The 21,855-nt window shown below is 50.9% G+C and overlaps 1 protein-coding gene across 3 annotated transcripts in view; it reads right to left on the reverse strand.

The window, feature by feature from the left end:
• The window catches only part of KIF6 (kinesin family member 6), a 428,493-nt gene that overhangs the window by 21,236 nt on the left and 385,402 nt on the right, over positions 1-21,855 (reverse strand). For all 3 annotated transcript variants that reach the window (XM_069562627.1, XM_069562629.1, XM_069562628.1), the window contains exons 16-18: positions 14,638-14,688; positions 1,859-1,943; positions 563-698 (exon numbers count right to left, since the gene is read on the reverse strand). In XM_069562627.1, the coding sequence (XP_069418728.1) occupies positions 563-698; positions 1,859-1,943; positions 14,638-14,688 (272 nt within the window). The remainder of the gene's footprint in view (positions 1-562; positions 699-1,858; positions 1,944-14,637; positions 14,689-21,855) is intronic.

The following is a 21,855-nucleotide window of genomic DNA, read 5'->3' on the forward strand; positions in this document are numbered from 1 at the left end:
CAGCCAAATAAACACATTCATATTTAAAAAGAAGGAAGATTTCTTTCTTAAAAAAAGACTAATATGATTCTATCTTTATAAAAGCATGTGGATGTATACGCATAAAAATATAAAATAATATAAGCCAACATGTTATATCGATTATCCTTAAGTGGTGGGATTATGGTAATTTTACCTTGCGTCTATGTCTATAACATATATAAAATATATATATTATAACTGTAATAAGGAACAATCAAGTGTTGTCACTCCATCACAGGAAGCAACGGTGGCAAATCCCCCAGCTTTTGGGGAGCTGTGCACACCCCCACCCCCACCCCCACCCTTCCCTGGGTCAGTGAGACCCAGACCACTCACGTCCCTTGTTACTACTGAGCACTCACTTCAGGAGGCAGGGGCTGAGAGTGCGTTTGGTGTGGGTCAAGGCCCCTCATTCTTTTCCCTCTGCACGCCACCCCCCAGGGGAGGGCTGCATGTTCAGCCCCTCCCTGGCTGCCTGCCAGTCCCCAGGCTGCAAGAGGAGGGCGGACTCGGGGCAGTGAGGGGGCACAGCGGCCAGTACCTGCAGGCTGGTTGCCTCCTTGGCCCACCAGGCTTCAAACTCTTTCTGCAGCTTCACCTTCGCTTTGTCCATGAGCAGCTGCAAATGCTCTATCTCCACCTTCAGGGCCTTCAGGCGCGCGAACATCGTTTTATATCTACAGTGGAATCAGAGAAGGGGGAGGGAGGGAGGGTTCGAGACCAGGGCGAGCCTCAGAAGCCCGGCAGAATGGCCGTGGTGCCTGAGGCCAGCGCACTGTGCTGGTGTGTGAGCCCAGAGCCGGGCATTTCTGTCCAGAGGGCCATGGGCTCCCCTAGAAGGCTGGCTATCATTACTGGGCACTGAGGGACAGGCGTTGCCATAGCCACTTGCTGTCTACAGACTCATTCAATCCTCTTCACCACGCTAGGACGAAGGTGCTATTATAACCACCTCCCCTTCACGGGTCTGGAACCTGAAACATGGAGAGGTTAAGGAACTTGGCCCTTAGCACAGAGCTAATAAACACAGGGGCCAGGGTTTGAACCCAGGTCATCCGGGGATAAGGGTAGGGTGAGAGGGTCCACTTGGGGTACATGCCTAGCCAGCTCAGGGGTAGGTGGCTTGGGTAGCAATGACATCATTGCCCCCTGTGAGCAAGAAAAGTTTCTTGTTTGGTTTCCCGCAAGCAAATCTCTCCAGGGCAGAGAAGATAGCCAACCTCTCTGCTGAATGCCTAAATGAAGAAATGAACCGAGATGCTTGATCAGTAAGGACCACAGGACTGTTTATGCTTGAGGCTCCCCGCTCTGCAGGTTAAATCATTCTGGGGCCCTCAGTGGCTGCAGGAGGGTCTGATGTTCTCCGTCACCCTGCAGGTACCGAGGCTCAGGAGAGGAGCGAGGCTGAGGCCCTCTATGGTCATACTCCCGGGCTCCCCTAGAGGGCAGCAGCAGACAAGACTAGCTACTTCCGGGGCTGCAGCCCGGGCCCCAGGCTGCAGAGGCTGCATGGCGCAGATGGCGACCAGCTCTCCCTGCCCGAGTCAGGGATCCTGGCTCTGGAGCCTGGCTGGGTCTTCTATTCCCCACTCCAGCCTCACCCTGCCACGGCTGGCTTCCTGCACCTCACGACTGCCTGCGGAAAGGTGGCGCCTCCTCCAGCTAATTTAAGACCCACTTCTCAGAGGAGCTGCAGGGCTGGGTCGGCGGGGTAGGGGGTGGTGGCCCCCTGCCCTGCCCCACAGCTCCAGGTGGTCCTGAGGGTCCTCTAGGGGTAGGGGTGGTGGTGGGGGTGGGGGGCAGGGATCAAGGTGTGTGCGGCGAAAGGAAAGGGCACCTTCTCTTCTCTTCCTCCAGCTGTGATCGCAGCTTCTCTTCCAGCTGGTCTGGCATCGAGGGCACAGGGGTGTTTTCTGAGATACCTAGAGAAGGGAGATGCTGATAGCTCACTCCAGCGAGGAAGAAAGGGTAAGTGTGATGTTTAGAGCAGATGATAGAGTCATCGTGCCTCCCAAGGTGAGAGGAGACCCTGTGAGTCCCTGTAGGGTCTCTGGATGGGAGCTTGCTTCACCCGCCTCCTCTGGGTGGCAGCCTCTGCTCGGCCGAAAGGCCCCCAAGGAGGCTTCCGTGATCATGCTTTGGACATAAATCCACAGTCCAAAGCCTGTCACTGGAAGGCAGTTCTTCCTTATGTCACCATCAGTCCTTTCCCCATGGGCTTCCCTCATTCCTTCTTGGGTCATCAGTGAAGACGCAAAAGAGCATTCCCCCCTCTTTTGATACAGAGCCCTTTGTAAACAATGAAGGCATCACTAAAATGGCTCATGTCTCACTTTGCACCACCTAAGGTGCCGAATCCTCCAGCCTTAAACCATGTGCCCCACTTTTGACTTCCCCCTAAAACACTGCTTCTGAGCCTGATTAACCCAACATGCACTTGAGGCTGAGACCCATGCTCAGATGCCCTGTCCTGCGGGCAGTGTGACAGGACCTGTGCAAGTCCTAGGTGAGGGCTGCTACCCAGACATGCCAGCCGCTGCTGCTGGTTGCCAGGTTGCCCACTCTGGGTGCTACAGGCTTGTCTGGAACCTGTCTTTCCATAGCCTGGTTGTTGGGATCTGTCTATCCTCCCAGGAGGCTTTTGGTGGTTGTACGGCATGTCTCACTCAGAAGGCATCTTAGAAGTCACACAGCCCCACTTTCTGCTCCTTGGAGGGGACACTCTACCATGGGCCAGGTACTTAATGGACATGATCAGACAATTGCTCCCATTTTACAGATAAGGGCATGGAGGTTCAAAGAGGTCAACCTGCCCAAGGCCACACAGCTAACCAGAGCAGCTTGGATCTAAATCCAGGTTTGTTTAGTTGCAAAGGCTTTGGAATCAGAAATTGCTTCGATGACGTTTTTGAGGATGGTCAACTGCTTTCTGCCACAGTATTGCCAGGCATTGGGCTCACTGCTTTGCATGAGAGCACAATTCATTGAGGGCAGCTCTGTTTCCTCTTTTTTTTCTTTCTTTCTGTTTCCTCTTAACTGGAGCTGAGACCTGCCGCACTAACTTCTTCTTTTCACCTCAACTTTGGACCTTTGGAGCATCACAGTACGTCCTCCTTAATCTGAAGATTCTTTAAATATTTTAACAGCAACCACCACGACAAACTGTCACATCTGTCTGGAGCTTTATTCTCAGGCTGACTCTGCCCAAGTCCCTCATCTTAGGGCTCAGTGACATGGTAGGACCTTCTACCTGATCGTAAGTATGGAGTCTGCATCTGGACATCATATTCCAGACAGGTCCAGGAGAGGCAGGGTAGAGGACAGTTTTCCTAGCTTTGAAAAATTCATGTTCAATATCTCTATGGGAGGTGAATTACAAGCAATGATCATTACTGAGTGTCTCCTATATTCCAGATCCTACCAAGTCCTACTAGGCACCGGGTTAGATGCTCTATTCACCTGATTGCTAATTCTCAAAATAACCCAGCAGGAGAGGCATTACCAGCTCATTTAAGTTAAGAGTCTGAGGCTCAGGGAGATCAGTAACTAGCTCTAAGTCACTCAGCTAACAAGTGGTAGAGCTGGGATTTGAACCCAGTTTCTCCGGTTCTAAAGCACTAAATGCTTAATACCAGGCAACACCCAGCACTGCTTTTGTGTTTCAGCAGTGTGGACCTTGTCATGGTCATGGCAGCTCGTCACTGTCTTCTGTTAATTTTGCAGTCGGTTGACACACGTTCCTATTTTTATGAGTGGTTGTCAAAATGCATTCTGTTTCACTGCGACTGTCCTTTGGATCCCAAATGCAACATTTCCCATTTATCAGGGGTTTAGCCTGCTGAGGGATCCTCATTCTGGCATGCCTCTATTCTTTTCCTTTTGGTTGCTTTTTATGTTGCTGTCTAACTCACCGACAAATATGCTAAGCGGATTGGGATTCTTTTCTTTATCTGCCGGGCACCTGTTTCTCTCTCCCTTGTTTCAAGGGTCACCTGTCACTTGTTAACTGGCTGAGCAAGCGTCTCACTCCATAGACACCATAGACCTCCCAGCGGAAGTCTGTGCTGTCCCCCAAGCCGGTGCATCTAAGTGGCCCTAATGATCCAGACCGCCCATCCTAGTCGCCGTGGGTCCCCAGACCCAGGTAGCGCAAGTCCCCGGGGGCAGGGACTGGTCCCTCTGCTCTTCGTTCAGACTCCATATCCAAGGTGCCCTCAGCACCCACAGTGCTCATGGGCCCTGTCCTCTCCGGGGAAAGTCAGGCAGTACCTCAACGCCAAGCTGATAACTATGGGACTTGAAATGTGAATACTTCCTTTCCTAACAGTTTCAGGAATGGGCACATGTATCTCTGAGTCTGTTTAAAAAAAAAAGCTGTGACTCTTCTGCTTCCTTTTAACACTTTTCGACCCAGACCAAGGAACTCCTTGAGGGACGCAGTGAAGACCCTGCTCTGGGGGAAGTGAAAGTGTGAAAGTGAAAGCCACTAGGTTGAGTCTGACTCTTTGTGACCCCGTGGACTATACAGTCCATGGAATTCTCTAGGCCAGAATGCTGGAGTGGGTGGCCTTTTCCTTCTCCAGGGGGATCTTCCCAACCCAGGGGTTGAACCCAGGTCTCCCTCACTGCAGGTGGATTCTTCACCAGCTGAGCCACCTGAGGCCAGATCATGCTGGACCTCAAAGGGCCTGATGGGGATGTTGGCTTTGTGAGAACTGAGAGGCTGGGGGCTGCTGAGGAGAGGGAATGGCGTGATCTGTTCCTTTGATGGCCCGAGCCAAGCAGTTGATGTGCCGGTTAAGACAAAACTGCTGTGGACAGAATAGTTAATGTGAGATGGCGCCAGGGTGGTGAAAGGATCTGGGAAAGAAACCTGGGACTCGGGGACTCGGGCAGCCGGAATGAGGGCACAGTGTACCCCCAAGACACAAGCCATCCGTGTTGCCATGGCAACCAAAGGGGCCTCTCTGCCAAAGTGATGTTTGCTGAGTGAAATGCATTGTAACCCCACGAGGAGACGGCCCCTGGCTACTTCTGCTGCTTTCTGAGGCTTGGCTTATCAGCAGTCTCTCAAGAGAAAGAGGGGCTGGGAGCTCAATGGGAACCAGACAAAGCGGCTGAGCAGGAACAGAGGCAGAGGGAGCAAGTAAAGGGCAGTTGGGCTTCATGGATCTCCATGCCCACTGGGCCCGCGGCCAGCGACAGGGCCTCCGGTCACCTGACAGTCACCTCCTTTCAAGCGCGGGCCCCTGGCTGGGATGGGAGCACAGGAGGTCACAGCCCTGGGGGGCCCAGGAGGTCGCACTGTGGGCAGCCGGCCCCCAAACGACACACGAGCGAAGAAGGAGGGCTTAATTCCAGCGGCCATGGGTCTGAATGTCACATATGGAGGAAGCCCCCGAGCCTCAAAGAGTAACCAGAACTTCAAGCGAGGCCTGCACAGTCCTGGGGTGACCCTTCCTCTGATGAGTCAGGTGTTCGGGAATCAGCAGCATAAGACAAGAGCAGCACTGGGGGGGAAGGCCAGCCTCCCGTGCGTCTGCTCACATCTGGCGTGATTTTGGGGGCACTGGAAAGATCACCTCCCTGCACCCTACACACCCACACCCCGCCCCCCACAACTCTCCTACAGTCAGTCCATGTCTGAAATGTGTGAATCTCATTTCTTTTGTTCATGGGCTCTTTACCTGGGGTGAACCTGAGAATCACCTAAGGAGCCTGTAAAAGCAAGAGACCCCTGGGCCCAACCCCAGACACACGGCGTTAGGATTTGACGGCGGATGCCCCTGTGATTCGATGCTCACCCTTCATTAAGAAACTGCTCAAGGGACTTCTCTGGCAGACCAGTGGTTAAGATTTCACCTTCCAATGCAGGGCGTGCGGGTTCAACCACTCCTTAGGGAGCTAAGACCCCACATGCCTTGTGGCCAAAAAACCAAAAACATAAAACAGAAACAGCATTGTAACAAATTCAATAAAGACTTTTAAAACAGTCCACATCAAAAGAATTAAAAAAAAAAAAGAAACCGCTCAAGGCTCTATATTCAGTTTCAAGGCAAGTACTTCATGTGGGAGTCACCGAGGATGCCAGACCTACAGGGGGTTCAGGTAAGATGCTCTACAGGGGGCTGAATAGCAAGTTACCCTCCACCCACCTTCCAGATCTCTGGAAGCCACTGTGGGGCGAAAGGACTCAGGGCTTTGCAGCAAGAAGTCACGGTCTCTGTGGGGCTGGAGCCGCCTGCACTTGGCCCTTGCCGGTGGAGGATAAAATCTGAACACATGGCTCCCTGTGGCTCTTCTATAGTAGCTCCCATAACAGACTGGGAAACTGAGTTCTGACATGGGTAGAGACCTTCCCTGGGTTCACACCACTGGTAAAAGGAGCCGGAGTCAGGCCCCTGCTCTGCCTGACTTAAAAGCTGGTGCTTCTTCCTCTGCAAGTGACCTGCACAGTGAAGGCTGCCACAGGGCACATCACTGAAGTCTGTATTGACTCGCCCTTGGTATTTGCAAGTGATGCTCTCTTGTACGAATGCCTTTCTGATGTGGGGCTCGGGGGCTGAGAGAAAGCCTCAGTCTCTCCCCTGTGTGCTGGCCTGTATGGACTGTCCTTTCCTAACCAAACCCACCGCCTGCACCCTGATCCCACTAGGCATTTGCAGCTCACCCGCTGGGTGTGAGGAAAGGTCTCATCCACATTACCCACTGAGTAATTACCCACTGGGGTGCCTGAGGTCAGCCCCCAGAACACTCCGAGCCAGCCTGCTTATGTCCTTAACTGTCTGCTTGGAGTCTCAAAGAAGGCAGGGTTGACATTTCCAGCCAGGTACAACCGAGAGTCCCTTGGACTGCAAGGAGATCCAACCAGTCCATCCTAAAGGAAATCAGTCCTGAATATTCATTGGAAGGACTGATGCTGAAGCTGACACTCCAATACTTTGGCCACCTGATGCGAAGAGATGACTCATTTGAAAAGACCCTGATGCTGGGAAAGATTGAAGGCGGGAAGAGAAGGGGACGACAGAGGATGAGATGGTTGGATGGCATCACTGACTTGATGGACATGAGTCTGAGTAAGCTCCCGGAGCTGGTGATGGAGAGGGAGGCCTGGCATGCTGCAGTCCATGGGGTCGCAAAGAGCTGGACACGACTAGTGATTGAACTGAACTGAACCACTGAAAGGGGCCCTGTGGGCTCCAGGGAGCAAGGCCAGGGCCCTGTGTGTAGGAGGCTGTGGATTACATGGCTCTCCCGTGGCAGATGAGACATCAGAGCCATGGAAGCATTCTGGCAGGTGGCCTCAGCTACCTGACTCAGGGTCTGCTTCCCAAATACCCACTCTGGGCCTCCTTGGGCTAGACTGTCTCGCAGAACCCAGGTCGCCCAGCCCCATCCCCTTCCAGAAGTCAGCGTGTCTATTCTCCCGAAGATGGATGATGTCAGTAGGCTCAATGACCACGAGGGTCAGCAGCTCAGAGGCAAAGACTCTGGCTTCCCCATCAGATCATTTCCTGTTTAATGGCTCAAGTGAATCACCAACTGGAGCGATCCCAGGCACCCCCATCTGTCTTGGTGCTGGTTTTGCGTAACGCCATTGCTGCCCGTGGCTGGCTCAGTCTCAGGGGTGTGATGAATACCCTGCAGACCCAGGGCTGTGGCAGATCATTTCTCTGGCCCCAACTCATCACCGACATCTTCCCCACAGGGAGAATGGGGAGATTTCCAAGAGCACAGATGGCCATAGTGAAAGGGAAAGTGTCAGTCACTCAGTCACATCTGACTCTTTGAAACCCCAGGGACTGTAGCCTGTCAGGCTCCTCTGTCCATGGGATTCTCCAGGCCAGGAAACTGGAGTGGGTTGCCATTCCCTTCATATGGTCAATAGTACAATCAAGATCCTTCCTCGCCTGTTTGAAGCACGGACCCTGCTCCATGCTTGAAGGCCGGCCACATCCCTTCCTGCCTGAGTCACCCCCTCTGCGTCCACTTTGGGCCTCTCTGCCACAATCAGCCCGCTGGGATGGGGGCTTCTCTCCTTCCACATTGCTCCCCTCACTGCATTCCTGGAGGAGGATGCAGCCTGCACAGAGGGTCAGTGTGGACTGGCAAGCAGTACAAGGGGGACCCCAGAAGCACCCTGTGTTCACAGGAAGGTGTGTCTGGTCTCCTCACTCACTTCCCGACCACAACCACCTCTGATCAAACTGGAGCTCTCTCCTTATTCTGTCTCTCCACAGTCCTTCCTGCTGGGACCCCAGCTGTACCTCCACTTTCTCCTCAGCATTCTCTGGTTGCACCACCCAGAGCCTGGCACAATGACCCTCTTTCTGAGGCTCCTGGCATCCCCCACTCTGCCTGGGGCAAGTCTGTGCAGAGCCTGCTCCTTCTTCATCCAGTTCACAGAGGCTGCCTCACTCTTCAGAAGTGCCCACAATTCTGAACTCAGGGTTTCTCTCCGGGCCTGAGTCCCTTGGCAGTTCTACTCACTGTCACTTCAGCCTCACTGACCACGTGCCTCAATCTGGGTGGCTTTTCAGAGAGACATTAGCAGGAAGCTTGGCATCCCTGCCACACAGGACCCAGCATCTCCTGCATTGGCAGGTGGATTCGTTACCACTGAGCCATCAGGGAAGCCCAACACCAGTATTTTCAAAGCACCACTTAGAGCTTCTTCTTGGTTATTTGGAACACACAGCACCCATCATTTGTACCTGAGCACAGACAACCCTGGTCTCCCCAAATTCATCATCGGTTTCTTTGGGGGACATGGGAGGGTCTGAGGCAGCTCCACTACACTGGCAATAGAGTAGGACCTCCCAAACACCGAGGCCTCTCCTGGCGGAGACTGGCCAAGCACAGGACGGATGGAGTAGATGGCCATGATACATTTCAATCCAGCACATGAGGTTGAGGGGTTAGAATTTTGTCTTCTGTGTTTGATTGCTACCAATGGAATGTGTCCTCCCCACCCCCTGCTCCAAATTCACATGCTGAAATCGAAGCCCTAACTTGATGATATCTGCAGGTGGGGCCTTCAGGAGGTAATTCGGTCATGAGGGTGGGGCCCTCATGAACGAGATTAGTGCCTTTCTAAGAAGAGACCAGAGATCTAGCTTGATCTTTCTACTATGCAAGGACTCAATGAGAAGCCAGAAGTCTGTACCCAGGAGAGGGCCCTCACCAGAACCTGACTGATCTCTGGCTGCCAGCCTCCACAACTGTGAGGGAGGAAGGTTGTTGAAAGCTACGGAACTTTTTTTTTTTTTTTTTCCAAACAAAGGCTTAGTGGTAAGAAGAGAAATAGAGGTTGTTTTGGTTGATCCAGGTGAAAATCTGGGGGTGCTGCCATTTGTACCCTGGGTTCTCTCACCCTTTTGGGATCTCACAGGGCCCATCCTGAAAACCAGTGGGCTGCTTGGTCCAGGAGGGTCCCTGCAGTTGTCTCCATTAGGGGTTCCTCTCCGTACTCTGGAATTCCTGGTCTGGATCATACTAGGTGCTCAGTCAAATCTGCTGAATAAATTGATGATGGTCTGGCTTTTTGTTTGCTCTCAAATTTGTGGTTCCCAGGCTCAGAATTCCAAAAGAGTATTTCAAGACTCAGTCTTAAACAATTTTCTGCCAAATGGCAGAAGGTGGCAATGGCAGTGGCCTGTGTGTGGAGCACGGCAGGGGTGCCACAAGAGGTCACTGCAGGGATTCTGTTTGGGAGAAAGAAATTTCTCAGAGCACTCAGAGCTGGAACAGGGAGGAGCCGTCAGAGTCAGGGCCCCTCCCGGCCCTCCTGGAGGCCCTGCTGGGATTCAGTGCTCTCACTGCTGGGTCTTCAGGTCAGGTTAGTGGGTCCTGCCTGGTGGTCATTCGAGGACCCACAGGGCACTGCAGCCGCCGTGGGCTGTTGTCAGGGGCTGCTCCTGCAGGGTGGGTGGTCAGTGTGGGGCTCCCAGGTGGCCCCAGATCTCGCTGGGCAGCGTCTGCAGCAGGTTTACCCAGAGATGGCAGGAGCACCATCCTCCCCGGGGCTGGGCTGCAGGTGTGTGTACCCAGAGGAGGCGCCCAGAGCAGGGGCTGGGCGCAGGCTTGGGTGGCTAGGTGGGTGAGGCGGGGTCCCCAGGGCGGTGCAGACTATTTACTCGTCAGTCAAGTAGCGAATGCTGAGGAACGTGTGCTCCTGCCTGGGGCTGTCTTTTCCTAAAAGGCCTCTCCGACCAAGACTTCCTTGCTCAAAAATGTCCAGTGGCTCAACTGCTGGTGAGCAAAATGCTCAGGTTCAAGGCTCTCAATAAACCGGCCCTCCTCACCATTTTAGCTTTCTTTTCTGGACGATTTCAGATCAACTCCCCACAGTCATCCTCCCCCCACCTCCTCCACACACAAAACAAACACATGCCACATGCATGAACACACACACCGCAAACACACATACACCCCCATACACATATACACACACAGACTCCACACACATATATCCCCACATACATATACATATATACCACACACACACACTCTACATTCATACATTTATGTCTCTCTCAGACGCACACCACACACACGCATCCCTCCACATACATATACATACATACCACGCACACTACACACTCCCCCACATACATACATATACATACACGTCACACTTGCACTATATACACACATATCCCCCACACACATATAAATGTATACCACACACACACACCTTACATTCATACATGTACATATGTATCACACACATACCCACATACATAAACACACATGTTATACATGCATCCTACACTCATACATATACATCTATATCACATACACCACATACACACATATCCCCCACATACATATCACACACACATCCTACATTCATACATATATATCACACACAAACTACACACACACACATCCCCCACATACATATACATATGTACCCCACACACATGCACACACACCCCAGCCCCTCTCCCCACGCTCCTCTCTGAGGTTCTGAGTCCTGCCCATTCTTCTCGGCTTGGCTCAGGCCCATGGCCTTGGTGACATCCCCAGTTCCCGGAGCTCCGAGGACCTGGTGCTCGCTCTCACCTGTCACATTTCACATGCTGCTCAGCAGTGCCATGCGCCTTTTAAATTTTAATCACAGGCACTTGGTAGAGTTCTGATTGTGAGCTGAAGGAGAGCCAGTCCCTGATCAAATACCGCTCAGAAGAGACCCTTGAGAGAGAGGGCACAGCCCTGCGTCCTGGGGTGGCTTCTTCCCGTCCTGTTCCCGCTCCCTGTGGCCATCAGAGGGCTGGGTGCCCGGTGTGTCACCTTGCCGCTCCCAGAGACACCCTCAGCGAGTCACGCATTCCTAAGGGGCCTCTTGCTTCTACAGAAGGTCGATGCGAGAACCATCTTGTTGGACAACATTTCGGTAACCTTTGTAAAACTGCAGTCGACGATGTCATTCACTGTCACTCAGAGTCCTTTATAGAAAGGTCCTCACAATAAATTCTGCTTTGTGTTTAGTTCCAGAAGAAATTCTCTTTCTGTAGATAAATTAGCATGCTCCCTGTTGTCAGAAAATGAAAACTATGGAACTCTGGGTGCTCCTCTTTCTGCTCCGTAGCTAGATAAGACAGAGTCGGATTTACTGCCTGCGTGTTGTAATTTGCTCAACTGTGGGGTCCAAAGGCATTTACTCCTTCTACTTCCTTTAAATGGACTTATTTTATGTTCAAATGTTTCATTACACTTCTATAAGATGCGTGAGTCTCAGAGTTATCTGGGGAAGCGTTGACTCTGGCCTGTTTATTGCCTGTGCCAGCTGCTGCAGGGACAGAGATGAATTTGACTGCACCTAGCTTCCCAGGCGCTCATATTTTCATGTGGAGAATAGATATGGAGATAAATAATTACAGGACAAGGGTTGTGCTCCAGCAGAGGTGCCTGATGCTGGAGGACAAGCAGACTGGGGAGAAGAGGGCAGGCGAGGCTTTGTGGGGAAGGCCAACGCTGACTTGGTTTGGGGCTACAGAGGGAAGAGGATAGTGGATGGAACAATGTGTGCGCGCTGTTGCTTCAGTCCATGTCCGAATCTTTGCGACCCCAGGGACTGTAGCCCATCAGGCTGCTCTGTCCATGGGATTCTCCAGGCAACAGTACTGGAGTGGGTTGCCATGCCCTCCTCCAGGGCATCTTCCCCACCCAGGGGTCAAACCCAGGTCTCTAATGTCTTCTGCTTTGGCAGGCGGGTTCTTTACTACTAGCGCCACCTGGGAAGCCCCACGGCACCTCTCACCTCACCATGTAACTTCTGCTTTTCGAGATTGCCTTTCTGCACATTTTCTTGGGCATATGTCTGTTCCCACAAACAGAGACACATTCTTATGCAAAATACATGAGAAAACCTCTCCTGCTCAGACTCACTCATTACCCCTGAACCCCCCCACCCCCCAAAATCCCAAACCCAACCAACCAACCCCCAGCTACACACTCATGGAAACTTAGGAACATGGATGCCAAAGAAAGAAATGCTACAAAAGGGAATATCAGAAACGGAGCAAAAGTAGAGAGGAGAAGAAGCAGACAAAGAAACAGGACAGGGAAGGGACTGCCATACGAACAAACCCACGGGAGTGGAAGGGTGAGAGCAGGCGTAGTCACCTCCTCATCGCTCCACCGAAGCCCAAACTACAGAGCGTCAGGAAGCCAAATACAGTGAGCGAGTTGTCTGTGGTCTTACAGAAGCTGTGGGTCCTGGCCTTCAGCCCCATCGCTAGTCTGAAGGCGAGGGTTAAGGCAAGAAATGGCCCTGCAAGCGACCTGCTGCATCGACACTTTCTCTCAAGGGGAAGTTTCTGAACTGAGGTCCCCTGGGACACAGCGCACCGGAGGGACCACAGACCCGTCAGACAAGCTCCCAAGGCGCCTGGACAGCAGCGCGGCATTTGATCTCAAGATGGCAGCTGGAGATGGTACCACTTCCTCTTTAACTGGGATAGTCGGCTTTTAAGATAAATAGGCATTTCAAATGCTCTTAATGAGACTCAGCTGCAGTGTTTTTCGTTGGAGATTTGCTGATTCCTTCGGGCGAAGCTGGGCCCTGCTGAACCTGACACCGGCCATACTTTGGAAAAGGCTCCGGAGAGGTGAGCAGAGGAGTAAGGAGGAGCCTGCTGTTGAAGACACATGGCAGGGTCGGGACTGGGGGGCAGAGACCCTGGAGCACATCCTGCCCTGAAGGCCACGGAAACGGCTCCCCGGGCCGCAGAGCAAAACTGCCCTGGGAATGATTTGAGTGGTATTTCCCACATCATTGTTTCGGTTCAACAAGCATGATGCACACGGGAGAAGAGGTGCAGGGGGCAGCCCCGGGGATAACTCCCCATCCAGTGACCTGCACCTCGACACAGCTTCCAGTGGAGGCCCTTGTGCCCCGCCCAAGCCTAGGAGTGAGGACCCCAGAAGCCCTGGCTGCATTTGGAGGAAGGCGCTCTGTTGACCCTGCGCAGAATCTCAGTGCCAAGCCCCTGCACAGGCCTCTGGCAAGAGGAGAGCAGGCCCCGAACGTCCGCCTGACCCTTCAGTCCCAGGCCCAACAGGAGAAAGCTTGGGTCCTGTCTGTGTGGCTTAGGCTTCCTTGTTGTATGTTTCTGATGTAATCGCTAGTTATTTGATATGATCATTGTTATGACCGAAACTGAACAACCAACCTCCCCCTTAATCCAAGTTACTGGAGTCAAATGGATTATGCTCATGATGCTGGAGCTCAGCTCCATAGCCCCCAGAGACCCTGGGTGCAAGGTTTCTCCAGCTATAGGTGATTTCAGACATTCTCAACGGGAACCCCCATGTTTAGAATACAATAATAGCTTATTTAATCAAAGCTCTAGAAGGCTAGATCCCCAGCTGGGTGATGAGGACACGGGGGTCCTGCCCAAGAACCCTGCTCCGCCAGCTTTCCAGGGAGCTGAACGCTCTCCCTGGGTGACTTCCTTGGGTTGTGTATCACAAGGGGGCATTTTCAGTGGATGCCCACTGCCTAAAAGGTGCCCAGGGCCTCTCAGAATATCACTCTGTTGATTAAGCGCTTGCGTTATGGGCCCATCATTGCTGTGGGCAGTAAATAGCATGGGGACCAAGGGCGCCCAGGGTGGACTCAGAGACCTGGTTCAAGTCCTAGCGCCGACAGTTGCTGGCCTGTGACCCTGGGCAAGCCACTGAGTCACCTTCATCCAGAAAAGGCACTGGCCTCAGGACTCTTGGGCCCACAAAACAGTGCACAGAGAGAGTCCAGCCACCGGGAGCTGTTTTTACCACCAACGGTCCCTTCTGGGATTAGCTAGTCAAGCTCCGAGTAGGACCCTGAGGAGCTGGGATACAGAAGGTGAGTTCAGGTTGGAATGTGGGGTAGGGAAGGTCAGAGGATGAGGCAGCCGCTGGGAGGCTGGGTGCCAGGTGCTGACCCCCGGAAGCAAGCACACCGGAGGGGGAGCCTGGCGCCAGAGAGGAGGGGCGTCCAGAGGAGGCTTCCCTGACAGCAGTCCTCCCCGCCCCTGACCTTCCAGAGGTCCAGCTAGGCACGGGTTCCCCAGACCAGCTCAGTCTGTGTTACCTTCACCGTCCGCCTGCAGGCTCCACTCTACCCACCTAGAGCCACCTGCTGCACGTGCCGCTGGGTGATTTCCTCCTTCAGGCGACCTGTCAAAGACACAAAGGAAACCCCTGGTGAGTCCTCAGCAGGCTGGAGGAAGAGGTGGCCTTGGAAGCAGGGGATGTGTTAAAAACCTTAGGCGGGGTGAGAAGGGCAAAAGTGGGCACAGGGACCTCTCCTCCCTGGAGACTCTGCTGCCGGTGCAGGGGTCCTGGCTTCGAACTCTGGTCAGGACACTAGATCCCACCCACTGCAAATAAGACCTGGCGCAGAAAAATAGAATTTTCAAAAAGGTGGGTACAGCTTCCAAGAAGAGCCCTTCATGCCCTGGATGTCTGGAGGAAGAGGCTGCAGAGACTGGGCCCCTGGCACATCAGTATAAGCACACATGCCACCTTTGGAGTCAGTATCTGTGGGTTCAGTTATCTTAGTCTGTCCCTCATAATCTTTGCTGGGGCTATAGTCTCTTAAATAGTTCTGTGTGTCCATTATTAATGCAGGGGGAGGCAGGATTTGATCTTCTAATACTTTATAGGGCCCCCTTGAAATCCATTTCTTTCTTTTAAGCTATAAAGAAACTGTGTCAAATAAAAAATACTGTGGTTTCAGTTGACAATAACATTCATTTGAACATAACAGTTGGTCATTTGGTAGGAAACACATCTAATACCATATTGCATTAATACAGGTCTGGTGGCTTCCCTGCTGGCTTAGATGGTAAAGAATCCATCTATAATGCAGGAGACCCAGGTTCTTTTTATCCCTGGGTCAGGAAGATCCCCTGGAGGAAATGGCAACCCTCTCCAGTATTCTTGCCTGGAGAATTCCATGGACAGAGGATTCTGGTGGGCTACAGTCCACGGGGCCCCAAAGAGTCGGATACGACTGAGCGACTAAAATTTTCACTTTTCACAGTGAGTGCAACAAGGGAGGTGAGAGCACCGCTCTTCTCTGCAATGGTCAGAATACAGTTGGTTATTTGTTCTAGAAGCTACTTTTTGTAAAGAACATTCGTAAAAGAGAACATATTTAGAAGATGGTAATTGGGCTGGTGAGGGGTCTGAAACCACACCATGTGAGAAATGGCTAAGGTGACTGGAGATGTTTAGACAGGAAAAAAAATATTTGGAGTTCTGGAGACAATGGCTGTCTTTAAAAATCTAAACACTGTTATATGGCCGAGGGAACAGATTTATTTCTGTCCTACTGCCGAGGGTAAAAGTCAAGTTGAACGAAGGCAGATTTGGGGCTCAGTATGGGGAAGAAATGGCTCACGAGGACTGTCTCCATGTGGATTAAGTTGTCTCAAAATGGACTAAACCTCCTGGCAAAGAAGTGGGTCCCCTCCTGAAGGCTCTCAAGCAGAAGCTGGGCAGCTATGTGTTGGGCTGTTGGACAGAGAATTCCTGCCTGGGGTAGGAGCTGGGACAGAATGACCGCCTGGCTTCCCCCATCTCGGAAGCTCCGTGATGCCGTGCTTGAGGCCTGGCTGCAGCGGCCGCCCTGGAGTTTGTTTATGTCCCAGGGCTCCACGCACTTGTTAACATGTCAGTGCTGTCTGTACTGCTTATCCCATTTGGGATACGAGATCAGGTCACTGGGGGATTCCGAGAGAGCCTGGGAACTTCACCGCCTCCTCTCCTCATATGAAGTACATTCTGTGTCTCAGATGGCTTCCCAGGTGCTAGTGGTGAAGAGCCTGCCTGCAAATGCAGGAGACTTCAGAGATGTAGGTTGGATCCTGGGGTCAGAAAGATCCCCTGGAGGAGGGCACGACAACCCACTCCAGTATTCTTCCCTGGAGAATCCCACGGAGGAGCTTGGTGGGCTACGGTCCCTAGTGTCACCAAGAGTCAGACCCTACTGAAGCGACAGCACAGCACGTGTGTCAAAGGCTATGTCTGAACTGAGTTTCCAGTGAAGTGGTCACAGGAAACCTGGTCATTCCCTGAAAGTTCTAGGGCATTCCTAGACTATGAAGGTTGGGAGGGATGGCAGAGGCCATGCAGTTTAATTTCCCCACCTAATTGAGGAGTCCCTTCTACAGGATGAAATGGTCATTTCACCTCTCACTTGCATGCACCTGGGCTGTTCCACCAGGTAAACCACACATAAGGAATTACCGACGTGGTGTTGATGCATGACTCCTTGTAATTTTCCCATCTGGACTTGGTCTGTTCTCTGGAACAGCATAGAAAAAGGATCCTTTCTTATGGTCAGTGAGACCCCTTCATACATCTGAGGATGCTATGGTTTCTCCACTTAGACATGTCCTCTCCAGGTTAAACATCCCTAGGTCTCTCAGCTTCACCTTGGAGACCACCTTCTCCTGGCGTGTCACAGTGCAAGTCTGCCATAACTTCCAGTGTCCCCCCCGGAGAGGACTAGGCACAGAGAGGGAGTCAAGGACTGGGCAGAGCCATCATCACACCCCAATTCCAAGTGGGGGTAATGAGAATATAGAGACTGTGTTAGAAGGGAGTGGGGAGGTAGGAACCTGGCCCAAGGATGAGTACTGGAGGAGCCTGACAACTCGTCTTTCTGACCAGGTGCCTCCTCATCTATGTGCCTCCACAGGACCATTTTCCCAAGCCTGGTGGCAGGTTAGTTACTCAGCTGTGTTGGACTCTTTGTCCATGGGATTTCCCAGGCAAGAATACTGGAGTGGGTTGTCATTTCCTTCTCCATTCCCAAGCCCTGGGGAAGCTATTTTGGGATGATAGGGTGAAAGATTCTCACCGTCCAAGGCTAGGAAATGGTGCTCATGAAAATAGAGAGGGAGGTTTTGCCACCAGGACTGAGAGTTCTATAAACTCTGCAAACACAGACACCCATTCCCTGAATGGTGAGCTGTACCTAGGGGACACGAGGTGGGTCATCAGAACGCCGCATATTGATAGAGGTAGGTTGAAAACGTGTTTTGCGATTCTCAGTTTGGGCCAATTTGGCTAACATCTACAAATCCGCCACAGGGTGATTTTTGTTTTTGAGATCTTCGCCAACAAGCTTCTAAAGATAGCCTCATGGCTGATATCTAATTGCATTTTCCAATAGAGTCATTCTTCATGCGATGATAACAGTCTCTGTAATTGGCTGGATCTTGCAGCTCCACAGGTCTTGGCAAAAGGAGTTGAGGGGGATTGCAGAAATCACTCTGCATGCAGCTCGCTGTCATTTTCATGGTGGCAAATCTGCTGCTTTTGGCCTGGGTTCCTGGACATGTCCCTGTCCCGAGGTATGGAAAAGAGATGAAGCGGAAACAGAGGACTCCCAACCCGAGGCAGGAGATGGTGCGGAGGTGAGGAGTGCTCTGCTTGTAGGAGAATGGTGGTAGTTAGTAATTTGGTCTCTGATAATTTACAACGGTACATGCTAGAAACACCTTCTCTCCCTTTCAGATTCATTAACTGACAGAGTGGGGGTGGCAGCAAGGGGTTCAGGAGTGCACGGAGCTCCGGAAGAGATGCAGGACCTTAGAAACAGCTGCGTGTAGGGTACGTGGAGGAGGTGCCCTTCTTGCATACAGCTGGTCTGTACCAAGCGGCAGCTCATATGAGAGGTATAACCATCACACAGAAGCAAAATTCATTTTTCAATCTGATACTCAGTTTTCTGGATGAAACAATTTTCCTGAAGCTTCATACTCTGTTTTGCACACATATTAGTTTGAAATCATGTACCAGGTGAAAGCTGCTCAGCTGGTCCAGACCAGAGCCCTTCACTTATGTTCCCCAAGTAGAGTTGTTGCAAGCCGTTTGTGCAGCTTCCAGCATGCAGGGCCTTACTGAGGATGTTGATGTTACAGTCAAGCAATACCTATTCATTGCTCCTTCAGTCTGTGTTAAGCACTATGTTCTAAGTGCTATGGAACATACAGACTAGACTAATAGAAGACTCCATTCCAACTCAGAAAAGTTAGTATGATGTGGCAGACGGCAAACAGGTGGCCCATGTGCTCTTTCTTGAAAAAGCTGAACCCATAGCAGACCTTGCTCCTCTGTTGTGGATGGTTTGCCTTCCTGCTGAGCCTGACTTTGGCTCTTCAACCCAGCACTTTGGGCAGTGATAACCAGTCAGTTGAAGTTGGACTTGAGATGAAGCAAACCTCTTTGCCATTGTGATTATACTACAAAGTGATTGCAAATATGTGGGTAAAGAGTTGTTACTGTTCGGTTGTTAAGGACTTCCCTGTAGCTCAGATGGTAAAGAATCTGCCTGCAATGCAGGAGACCTGGGTTTGATCGCTGAGTCGGGAAGATCTTCTGGAGAAGGGAATGTCAATCCACTCCAGTATCTTTGCCTGGAGAATCCTATGGACAGAGGAGCCTGGCGGGCTACAGTCCACGGGGTTGCAAAGATTTGGACACGATTGAGCAACTAACACTACACTACTACTAAGCTGTGTTTGATTCTTTGCAACCCTACAGCCCACCAGGCTCCCCGGTCCTTCACCATCTCCCAGAGTTTGCTCAAACTCATGTCCATCGAGTCGGTGATGCCATTGAACCATCTCATTCTCTGTTGTCCCCTTCTCCTCCTGCCTTCAATCTTTCCCAGCATCAGGGTCTCTTCCAATGAGTTAGTTCTTCACATCAGGTGACCAAACTATTGGACCTTCAACATCAGTCCTTTCAATGAATATTCAGGGTTGATTTCCTTTAGGATTGACTGGTTGGGTCTCCTTGACGTGCAAGGGACTCTCAAGTCTTCTCCAACACCACAGTTCAAAAACATCAATTCTTTGGTGCTCAGTTTTGTTTTTTTTTTTTTTTTTATGGTCCAACTCTCACATCCATACTGGATGACTACTGGAAAAACCATAGCTGTGACTATATGGACATTTGTTGGCAAAGTGATGTCTCTACTTTTTAATACGCTGTCTAGGTTTGTCATGGCTTTTATTCCAAGAAGCAAGCATCTTTTAAATTTATGTCTGCAGTGATTTTGATTCAAGTTAAATTTTGAATTTGAGTTCAAATTCCAATTCTGTTACTTTTTAGTATGGCAGCTTACTTAACATCTCTAAGCCTCAATTTCATCATTTGAAAAATTGGGAATAATAATCTAACTGTGATAATATCTGCTTTCTTGAATCTCAAGACTCTTGGATGGGATCAGAAGATAACAAACCAGCATCTGTGACACAAGACACTAGCTTTAGGCATCAAGGCACTTTCAGACATATTGGACGGAAACTCTATTTATAAGGTGACAGACCCTGAAGGGCCCACCATCGGTCAATGGTAGAGGGAAGTTGAGAGGAGGAAAAGGTGGGCTAGTGGTGCTGGGAGAGGCACCATTACTAAAGGTGAGATTTGAGAGGGGTCTAGAAAGAGCAAAGGGGTTGGGGGGGGGGGTTGGGAAAGCCATTCCAGCCAAAGAGAGCTGTTGGAGTAGGAGAGTGGAGAAGGCCAGGTGTACATTGGTTGAGGGAGGGGTTGAACGGGGGAGGACTGCTAATGCTAGAGTCCTAGGTAATTCTGAAGGGCTTTGGACCCAGGTAGAAATCTCTTCTTCTATTTGACTACACCACTATTGTATCATAGCCCAGAGAAATCAAATGAAAATACACTTCAGTAGCAGGACTGGGGAGAGTGGAGAACACAGAATGTTTACTGCAAGGGGCCTCTTTGAAAGGGAAGGTCTAGTTAGTGGTTCTGAATTTGGAGCATTGCTTTTGACTGTGACATGGAAGCTGGTTTCTCTGTGTTCTAAACAGAGGACTGTGATTACCATAGGTTGTATTCCCTGAGTGGTTTGTAAGGCTGTTAATAAAAAGAATGGGCCTAGCATAACACAAGTGTACAGTCTTAGATGAATTTCCAATAAATGAGTACATAAATCATTTGAAGCCTTAAAATCAGGCACCTTCATCTCCTCCTTGCTAGTAAATATATCTTCAGGCTTTATCTAAACATGTTTGTGAAATTTGACAACCTATTGAGTCAAGAATCACCTCTTCCCACCTCAGCAATGGTGGGTAAGATTAAAATAAAAAAGACTATTGAGAAGGCTTTGCTGGGTTAGGTGACAAGACATATTTCTGAAGACCAGAAGTGGGACAGAAATGCACAGTAGAAAGCAGAGCTTAAGCCTTCAGCCTCAGGACTCTGGCCCAGAAGCAGGAAGAAGACCAAGAGTGTGCTGTGCAAGACACAGTTTGAAGCTGCAAGGCGAGGGGAGACTCCCTGCCACCCAGCCTATGAGTGAAAGGGGACTGAGGGAAACCAGTTCTTCCTGAGCCACCCAGTGCTGAGTTCATGCCCCACACAGGTCCAAAATAGAAGAAAGGGCAAACTCAGTCTCTGTTCGCTGAGCTGAGATGCCCACTGACTTTCTGACTGGGTTGGCCACAGCCCCATCCCAGGACAGCTGGGAGCAGCGGCTTTGGATTGTCCTTCTTAGAGCTGCTTCTGGACTGGGGGCCTGGAGGGGCTGTCAGACAGAGAGGGGTGAGCACAGGAGACAGGGAGAAAGAGAAAGAAAGAAAGTGGTTTTCATTAAAAATGAACCTGTCCACCCAAATGCCAAAACATGTGAATAAATCCAATGCTAAGATAGCAAAATCAATAGTTGGGACATGAATTAGTGAGAGATGAAAAAGTAGTTTTCTGGACAGAAGAGGACATTTATTGATACAGAAGCACAGAGGGTTGAATTAGTCTCACTCTTCCATTTACTGCATGCCATCCTCAACAGTCTGGAGAAAGCCTCCTCTGTGTGTGTGTTTATGTGTGTGTGCATGCGTGTGTGCATGCGTGTGTATGTCTGTGTGTGTGTGTGTATGTGTGTGTGCATTTTTATCCCCATGCCTTACACCCCACCCCCATTCCTATTCTCCACTTCCTCCAGCAGGCACACATGCTAATCTGTTTGCTGTGCATCTTTGTGTTGTGTGTAATAGTACAATCGGCATTATAAGCTTTCTGTGCACTTTTTAACTTATAGAAATAACACTGTGCTACAGCGCTCATTCTGTCTCCTGCTTATTCATCAGTACTGTGTTTTTGACAGCTACCTCTTTTGCTATATGTGCATCTAATTCTCAGTTTGTAACTGGTACATACATTTTTTAGTAAGTACCCCTGACTCCCCATTTTATTTCCCTTTCTGGAGGCTGGAACAACTAGACTGCCCCCATTTCCGTGAACAGAAATAGCGCTGTGATGGCCCTTTATCATGGAGTCTTGTAAGTCTGTGAGAAATCTCCTTTG

The sequence above is a fragment of the Ovis canadensis genome, chromosome 20 (assembly GCF_042477335.2).
Source record: "Ovis canadensis isolate MfBH-ARS-UI-01 breed Bighorn chromosome 20, ARS-UI_OviCan_v2, whole genome shotgun sequence".
Classification (NCBI taxonomy): Eukaryota; Metazoa; Chordata; class Mammalia; order Artiodactyla; family Bovidae; genus Ovis; species Ovis canadensis.